This window comes from Schistosoma mansoni, chromosome 3 (genome assembly GCF_000237925.1).
Source record: "Schistosoma mansoni strain Puerto Rico chromosome 3, complete genome".
In the NCBI taxonomy this organism is placed as follows: Eukaryota; Metazoa; Platyhelminthes; class Trematoda; order Strigeidida; family Schistosomatidae; genus Schistosoma; species Schistosoma mansoni.
In genome coordinates, this window is record NC_031497.1 from 2,952,572 (window position 1) to 2,961,892 (window position 9,321).

Below are 9,321 nucleotides of genomic sequence, written 5' to 3' on the forward strand. Positions count from 1 at the left end.
GTTGAATATATTACATTTCATTTGTATATTTTTAAATAAATTTTAATATTTTTTGTGGAATCATCTTTTAAGCACCCAGTTCACTTAACACCTCTCTCAGCTGTGGTGACTGATTTGAAATCAAATGAAATAAATTTATCCCTTTATCTTAAAACTATGTTCAGAATATGTAGATTGCATTCCAATTTTTTTCAAAACGTACGTATCAGTTGTTTTTCGAGCTGAATAAAACGTAGCCAAACGTCTTTAGCTTTAAATAATGAAGTTGTATAGTATAAATAGCTTAATATTTTCTGTTTATTGACATTAAGTATAAGCATGTTTTTTTTAATCACTTGTTTGGAAAGGAATGACGAGGAAACAGACTTGTTCGGTTTTGAATGAATTAAGAGAAAAATTTATTATCGTACGTGCATTTAAAGTATGTCGAGTATAAATACTATGAGATTTGTGCACTACAACTGCAATACTTATGAGTAACCAATATGTTATCGCAAAACCTCTTTTCTTATGTCTTAGTGGTTAATCGTTAAATGACTGGTGGCTTGTTTGTGACGAGAATGGACTTCTGTTGCTGAGTTTATCTCTTTTAATATGAGTTATTTCTAACCTCATCTAGTTATTATTCATTGTTAAACCACTTATTATTAAAATATATATTCATATATTAATATTCTGGGAAAACCAATATACTCTCTTACTTGAATCGAACTCGTATGTGTTATTCAAGTGAATTTGACAAATGAAAAAATTAAATTCAAAACTACAAGAATGATAGATGTCACTTGCATTTACTTTGTATGAAATGATGCATATATAATCCTGAGTTCTAGATGAATTAGTTAAAATCTTATGAAACAGTTGTCATTTATCTTTCCTCCAACATAATATGTCTTCAGTGAGGGTTTTTGTTACTTCAGTTGTTACTTCTATAAACCAGCTCATCATAGTTTTCTTTATTCTTACTCGTCAAGTCTTCAATTCATTATAAATTTTAGTATCTTTCCCGTAAGATTCTGGAATCACAAGTTCACTTTAAGTCTTGTAAATACTCAATAATTTGATAACGAGAAACTATTTAGGGAATAAACCATCTTCCATATTTTCTCATTTCGTTTTTATTTGCAATTTAAGTATCAAAGGTTGTAGAAATGTAGGAGTAGGCTAAAAAAAATTCAATATCTCAAGCGTTCACTTCATAAAGTTTAAATCATTCACCAAATCACTCAATTACATTATTCCTCTTACGATTTAAAACTGTTCATCATTTCGATATTCTATTGATCGAAACTAGGTTTATTATAGTTATCAATCTTCATTTTGAATAAAATTTGCCAAAATATTATATCTTTATTGCTAATTTTATGATATACTTATTGGTGTTTTCTTTTAACCTTTTTTTTACTTCTTATAACAGATGTGCACAAAATAACAGCTCCCATTATACTGTTCAATGCATCGAATTCCGTGACAATAAATAGTTCTTTCATCCAATCATTATGTAATTTAATTCCAACTTACAATCAATTCATATTAACCGAATCAAATGTAAAATGTAATACGAACACATTAGGAATCACTAGCAAAATACATCAATTTAATTCTTGCACCAATATTATGGGTAATAAACAAAGTATAAATACACATCAAGAAGATATATATAAGTTAATCTTTCAATTATTAGCTAATATGGTATGGGCACCGGAGACAAGATCCTTTTTATTAAAAGTAAGTTTTTACTTATATATCATACTGAATTTTTCATGTTTACATTTTTTGCTAATGATTCATAGTACACAAGGATATTATAATATGCAAGTAACTTGCTTTATAGTATGTAGAGCATAGCTTTAAAACATCTTAAAATACAAGTCGATCTACTTTAAATTATAATATTTTGTAAGTTAAAAATAGATTTCTGTAGGACGCTATTTATCTAGAGCTTGAAAGTTACTATCCTTTGAATATGTTTGCTTAATTTATTACATTTTTTGTTTTACTGATTGTTTGTTTACGTTCTCTGTCCTTACTCCTTTCCCGTCGACTCTTTTTGTTTATTGTTTTGTACTACTTTTCAATATTCAGTAAACAGTTGTATTCCTATCAATTTCCACGCGTATATTGTAACGCCAGTTCTTTGTGTGATATTCTAAAATATATACATTTGTTTATAACATTTATTGTGTTTGCAATTATAATTACTTGCTCTCAATACGTCTAGCAGTTGTTCCCGATTCTATGTAGTCTTTTGATCTTTGTTTAAATACAATGGTTTCCATATTTGTTTGCTCTTGTTTCCGTTCTTGCTTGTTGAAAAACTGTTATCAAGATTAGACACAGCTATCAGTTGTCACTTGCGCTATCGTGTGTCATATTAATTTTTATACTATTATTGCAAGAAGCCTGTTTTCCATCATACTTACAGACGTGCTAAGTGCCACAGATACCTCACAAGTTGAGGTTTGTACCTAATTTATGTATATTACTCAATATAAAACCTCTTTTTAGACGATTCTCTGTTTTATAAACTTCGGATTCGTGTGTATCTCATTCATGCGATTAAACTCTTTGATAAATTAAAAACTGATGATGTTTAGTGATGTCTTAGTTGCGGTGCATGCTGCTTATTCCGACAAACTTAGGTAGTAAGTAGCAGCAATCGGAAGTGGAATGCCTGCCAGCAGATTGAATTAAAGAGAATAGGAAGAGAAACAGAGAGCGATTGTACTAACAACAGAACTGAAAGAATCATGAAGCACGTACAAGTTAACTGAAAGAAGATATGCAAATCGTGCATTCAATGTATGGTTTCAATATTTCAGGAAGACACTGTAACTTTGCATTAAGGAATAAACTGGTTTTTCCTACTTGAGTTCTCGTTCACTACATAGTTATCCACCCCGCTGACACCAGATGACAATACCAATATATTGAATTTAAAATGAAATCGCATTTCGATCCAATAGTCTAAAAGTATTGTAGTTGCTGTAAGACTTGTAAGTTATGGTTTCAATGTAGTACAATGTTCTGACAATTTTGTTAGATTTTTATGTATCCTGATATTTAGTCATAAATGTTTCATCAACATACTTCAGAACTTTGCCATTATTTGTTGTTTTCGTACAACACACTATAAAAATTAGCGTGTAATAAGTAAAAAATAAAATCACTGATTTGTTTACGAAATTTAACTTTTTACACCAAAAGAAAACGAAACTGTCACATGTATTATGATTTAACCTTGCTAGTTATTTTAGCTATTATCTTTTTTATTTGTGGCTTAAATGTAATGGAATAATTGCAAATGCAGCTTCGTGAAAAAAATAGTCCTATTTAAATAAGTTCAAAAACGTTTAGAGTTTAAATAAAACAATAGTTAGCTGACACATAGGTACGTAAGACTCTTCCATAGATTTATTGTAAACAACATACCAAATGACGGAAAATTCTGTAAAGTTTATTTTTAGAAACTACAAACATATCACATCAAAAGGCTTCATTTTAGTACGCTATGATGAAAGGTAAGTCAAGTAAGCTAAGATATATTAATTGGACCGTACTATAGTGAAACCAACATTTTGTTGACAGCAGACAGAAATCCATATTAGACATTTATAAATGTTTGAACTTGATTCCTTCTTAGTATAATTAAAAGATATTGATTGAAGATAAAACATTATCGCCCATAATTGAGTCGATATTTTGCAATTATCACTATTTTGAAATGATCTCAACTGGAAAGTAGTTGGGCAGGTGTTTCATTTCGGTTTTGGACCTACGATCATAAAAAGTACCTTGAACCCACATTGAACCATGATCTCTTTGGACTATCAACTAATTAATATGTCACTATTTTGATTTCACTATTCAGGGTACATTTATTCTTTATTTTTAGTCTAAAATCCTTAATCACATATCAGAACTGAACCCACGTACACTGATCAAAAGTCGTCGTGGACATTTTATACTCACCCTTTGGCTACAATTGATTCTGAATATATCATTCACAAAAGATGGACAACATATACTATTTAATCAACCAAGTAAGCGTATTTATCAGTATCTTTCCTATACATAACATTGCATTTCAAAAGTGAAATGTTTAACAGTCTTTTTACTGTAAATCTGATGTTTCCGATGATCCAGTATCATTTTCCTCTAATCTGTGGTACGTAACATGTTTCATGTTCGTCAAACAGTACAATTAGTGTTCTTTGTTGTATACATTCGTAAGATAACAATGTACTCATCATTTTTACATATGACATTTCAGACCCGATCAATAACCATAACTCATTTGAACCAATACTTATTCATTACAATTAGATAGGTTTTTGCAGTTATTGTTGGACAATAATTAGCAGCTTACAATTCCTGCTCTTTGTTGTTATGATAATGAAATTAAGACTAACTTGTAAATATTGAATCATTTTGTTATTTAATGTTTTACTGATCATCCAGAAGCTTATGTGTTCATATTGCCTCTTGACGTAGTTATGATTAAAATCCAAAATATGAGAGATCTGATTATCGGAATGCATAAACTATGATAAGATTTCATTAGTCAAACAGGTATCAGTAATTAATTTGTCTGTCGAACGTGATATGATTGTAGGTACTAATACCAAGCAAAGTTTGACTTGATAATTTTAAACAAATGGAGAATTGGATATAAAGTTGGTAATAAGATGATATATTTGTGACGTCTCCATGAGTAGAAATTTGAATTTCTGACGTTTCCTGACTTAGTGTAAGTCACTTCCATCATGACTGTAAAATGATTGATTTGATTGGTAAATTCAACGTTATGGAGTACAATTGGGCATAATAATTGTAATTAAACAGGTAAGTTTTATATGAATGATAACAGTAATGCCTCGCACTTATTTTTTGTTTAAAACATTTACGTTTTTTTTCCAGATTTACTCACAATTTTGATCAATAGTATAAATCATTGTAAACCTGATAATCGTGAAACAGCTTTAGTAATCTTACGAAATTTATGCACACACAGTATATTGAAATCAAAATTATTAACTACAAGTTAGTCTTTTTTGTGTTGTTCAACTTCCTGTTTTTTTAAATGTCGTACTTCTAAGAAAACTATTTCATCCACAACACAGAGCTCTGTTTCAAGCAAGCGACAATAGTAGGTGATTTTGAGCGTTGGTCAAGAAGTGAGGGCCGTAGTTACTTTCCAGTTGCCTAAACTGTGGATAATTTCTCCTAAAGAACTTGAAAAGGGGACTGTATTGGTAATGTTCGTAGAGAGCTGGGGGCGTGAGTGCAGAAGCCATGAAGTAACTGCTTGTAGACGGCCTTAGCGAGAAGTTCTGGATGTGTTTGTTACACACTATGAAGAAAGTCTGTGGGGTCAAATGAAACTTCACATTTTCAGGGCCGACCTTTACTAACCTTTCCCTTTCATTGTGAAAAGACATTATTGCTGTAGAAACTAAAGGAAAAATTATTTCAGCCAATATAGCCCGATCAAGTTGTTAAGATAGTCAACAACGACCGATCCATCCAAGTTAGCGGTTATGGTGGAGAGAACGACTATTTAAGTACAGATTATCTCGAACTATTTGGAGACACTAGTTAAATTCTAACCTATTGGTTATGTGTATTATCTTTACTTGTCACTCTCTTGAAACGATTTCTACTTGCTAAATATCATATCTTAACGAGATCTCAAGTGAATTGCTTCAAATAGTTCAATGTGTATCTGTCGTTGATAGTTTTCTCCACTACTCCATATCACTTCTTCCATGGTAAATGCATATCTGACATTTATCTGTCCGTTATTTAAAATGATTCACGACCATTTTCTGTGGTTTGTTTTATGAAATTAAATCCATTTTGATTTGTTTCGAATTCTCAAAATGGTTGTCTTAAAATGAATGTCAGTTATCAATCTATATATTCTGGTAAAGTACAGAGGACTTTGAAATGGAATATTAATATTCATTGGACGTTAGACCAGTATGACATTGGAGTATTTAGTTATTTTATGTATTCAAAGTTACCATATATTTTCTAAAATAACCGCAAGCGCTTTATGTTTATACATTTCCATTCAGACTTTGATGTTATCAACTGCTTTCGTGATATATTATTGGATTCTCATTTGGATGCGAATTCATTGTATACCATTACAGTTGTACTTAGTGCTATTGAAGCTTCGATTCATAACAGTAAAAAAGTGAGTTCCATTTCATTGTTTTAATTCTCACTTTAATACACTACATCGACAATTAAGTTCAAACTGCTTACAAGTTTCAGAAACTCTCCTCTCTCATCGATCCATTCTCGAAGCGCTAATAGTTTTTTCATCGCTTTCTGCCTGGTGTGTATATTATCTACTAAAAATTCTAACTCCAATTTCCATACAGTAGTTGTCAACTATTTACATTATTACCTAAACAAATTAAGATTTCATTCGTTTTAGAAAAATATTGAACGTTTCACTATTTGCTTTTCTAAATATTGGAATATGATACACTCAAAGCATCTTTAGTAAATTTATTAGCCTATCAAGTTTGTCAAACTATTGTTTATACTTGTATTGTATTAAAGAACTTTTGCTGGTGTACTTGTATAGAGGTGACTCAGTAGTTAAGATGTTCACCTTCTAGCCATTAGGCTACAAGTTTGGACCCAGCCACTTCCAGCTACCTAATACTAATAAGGCAACTTTACTGACAGCATCGGTTTATACACAAAAAACTATGAAAACCTGTACAATTTAAATTTTTTATAGATAGTTCATACTCTAGCATTCTTTAGTTGTTCCACCAGTTGGGACAGAAATTCCAAGTCCTTTAAAATCATTAGAATTTTCTTAAGCTTACAACAAATGGAACTCATTTCCTTTTTTATTATAAGGTTGGTGTTTATGGCTCAATAATAATAACGAAGATTATCTACAACATTCATGTACATCAGAGGGGATTTGTCTACAAAATATATATGTAACTCCACTTTTCAATAGCAAATCGAATTTGGAAGGCTCATAGTTCATATAATAATAAGTAACTAGATGACAGCATATTTTCATAGATCCCTTTGAATGGAATTTGATTACAAATACTTGTTTCATACCTCAGAATATCTTTAGTATCATTTCAGAGACACGTTTTTAGAAAGTCATTTACCTTACAACCATATTTTATTGTCAAGAAAGCATATTTAACAACAATATATTCTGATGTTTACTCCAGTATAAACCATTTCACTGTTGATTAGAACTAACTTCAGACAACCAGTAGTACTGACTTAGCTCACAAAGGTACTACATTGACATCAGGTGGACTTGGAAATTAAACATATCATAAACCAAGACAAATGTTTGTTTATTGATTCACCATACCACACTTTCACATCAGTGATATGAAAATAAACCCAGAAGACTAAAAAGGAGGAAATGAATATGACAACTACAGATAGTTGTTGCAACTGGGAACAACTTGTAATGTTTGGTACCGGAAATCACTGCAATTGCCACAATCAAAAGAAGAACACCAAAACTGATTGCAGATGAAGATCTGTTTCACTCTACAAAATATATTTCAAATAAATCCTCATCTAAAATCTCTATGTTCTTACCTGGTCCACGCGATTCACAGGTTCGAGTAATCATTCCTGATTATCCACTGTTACGGGAACTGTCGGTGTGTTTAGGGGAGTGAAATAGATTTTCATCTCCATTCGGTGTCGATGTCCTTATATGAGTCATAGAAACCTGAGTGCGTTCCAGTATTAATTATTACAAGTATCTCTCAGTTGTAACAGTAATAAGATACTTTTGGGGATAATTACTTAAATACATCTATCTTAGTTGTTACATACAAATTTTCTATCTATATATAAAACATCTTTATATTATAGATTCGTGTATTTATGAAATCTAATTCCTGTTTACGTCATTTGACAAATTTTTGGGAATTATATCAAGTCAGAAATGAATTTTTATCAGTCTTCCCAAGAGTTAGGTCTTTAATAATAAAATTACAAGGATAATTATTCATCTTTTATAAATCACAATTACCTGTGAAAATACATAGAATGTATATAACCATGAAATCGGATAAAATGTGGTGTTTTGGTTTTATTTATTCGTTGTATAAATTTTCCTAAAATAAACTTTCATAGTTAATCATCAAGCTATTTCTGTTCATTTCTCAGTGTTTTGAGTATTATTTAGGAAATTAATTTTATTGAAATCTTTAGCAAAATTAATTTAACTGAAGGTGAGCTTCCTAGGAACTTAATGGATAGTCAAATCAGTCAGGTTTATCAATATAAAGTCTGACACAAATGTGCATTAGCCTAAGAAGCCATAGATCAGCTCGAGGAAGTAAAATTAATAAGATGAATGATAAGTCTAAAAGATATATCAGTACTAATTATACTGCGAAAGAGTAAACACTGGAGGTTACTATTCGAAGGATACGAAATAATAATAAAACTCAAAACGTAACGGAAGATAAAGTCTAAATGCATCTGTGCCGGTGTAACTGATTCTGAACCGAACGTCTCCAATTACTGATGATGAGTCCTTATCATTTCCCTATGAAGCTTTAAATTCCTACCTTATGTTATTTCAACCAGTTACAATGATTAAAATACAATCAGTTTACAATTTTCTCACTTTACACCTCTATACAGTAGTTAGAAGACTATTATGGTACTATCTACTGAATACATAACATATTTGGGAATTGAAATAGAATAGCTAGAAGTTCTTGGGACTGGAAACATTTGATATTAATCTTACCACTGTGACAGTAATCTCGTTTCATTCTATGTTTTGAATAAAACAAAGCACGAATAAAAAATGTGGATCTAATTTAAACTACTGATCGTGGTAGATAGTTGAGTTATTCATTCAGCTCAGTTTAACCACCTTTGGTGCTCCATTACTACTCATTGAAGTTTGTAAATACGATGTGTATGAGTTTTTTTAGGTTTTACTAGGACACTGTGTTACTTGTAGAGTACTGCAGCATTTATAGGAATACTAATATATAACCAAACAGTGAGCTGCAACTGTATTTTGTGGATAAATATCCTTCCATATTGCGGATAACAGTAGTATCTATTTACTAGAGACAGCATAATTCGAGTCCATACTTCTCACTTGATACAGATAACTTACATCAATTATATATTGTCTGTCATTTTCCCAAAACCGAGTAAATGTAAAACGGTAACATCAAAAAGTTTGTCGATTTGTTTCTGTCTCACAGATCCTGCTGAATACAACCACTTTTGAAGGACTTTCTGTTTTATAATGGTGATTTATAAGAAATTTTATACATT

The 9,321-nt window shown here is 30.8% G+C and overlaps 1 protein-coding gene across 1 annotated transcript; it reads left to right on the forward strand.

Annotated features, from left to right (window-relative positions):
- Positions 1-1,617: 1,617 nt before the first annotated feature.
- Smp_018720 (hypothetical protein) lies at positions 1,618-6,845 on the forward strand (the record flags this gene model as incomplete). The annotated part of the gene is made up of 5 exons (XM_018798901.1): positions 1,618-1,728; positions 3,896-4,043; positions 4,921-5,043; positions 6,081-6,202; positions 6,777-6,845. 5 exons carry the CDS (start codon positions 1,618-1,620, stop codon positions 6,843-6,845), a joined length of 573 nt encoding a protein of 190 aa, XP_018650744.1.
- Between the last annotated feature and the right edge of the window lie 2,476 nt (positions 6,846-9,321).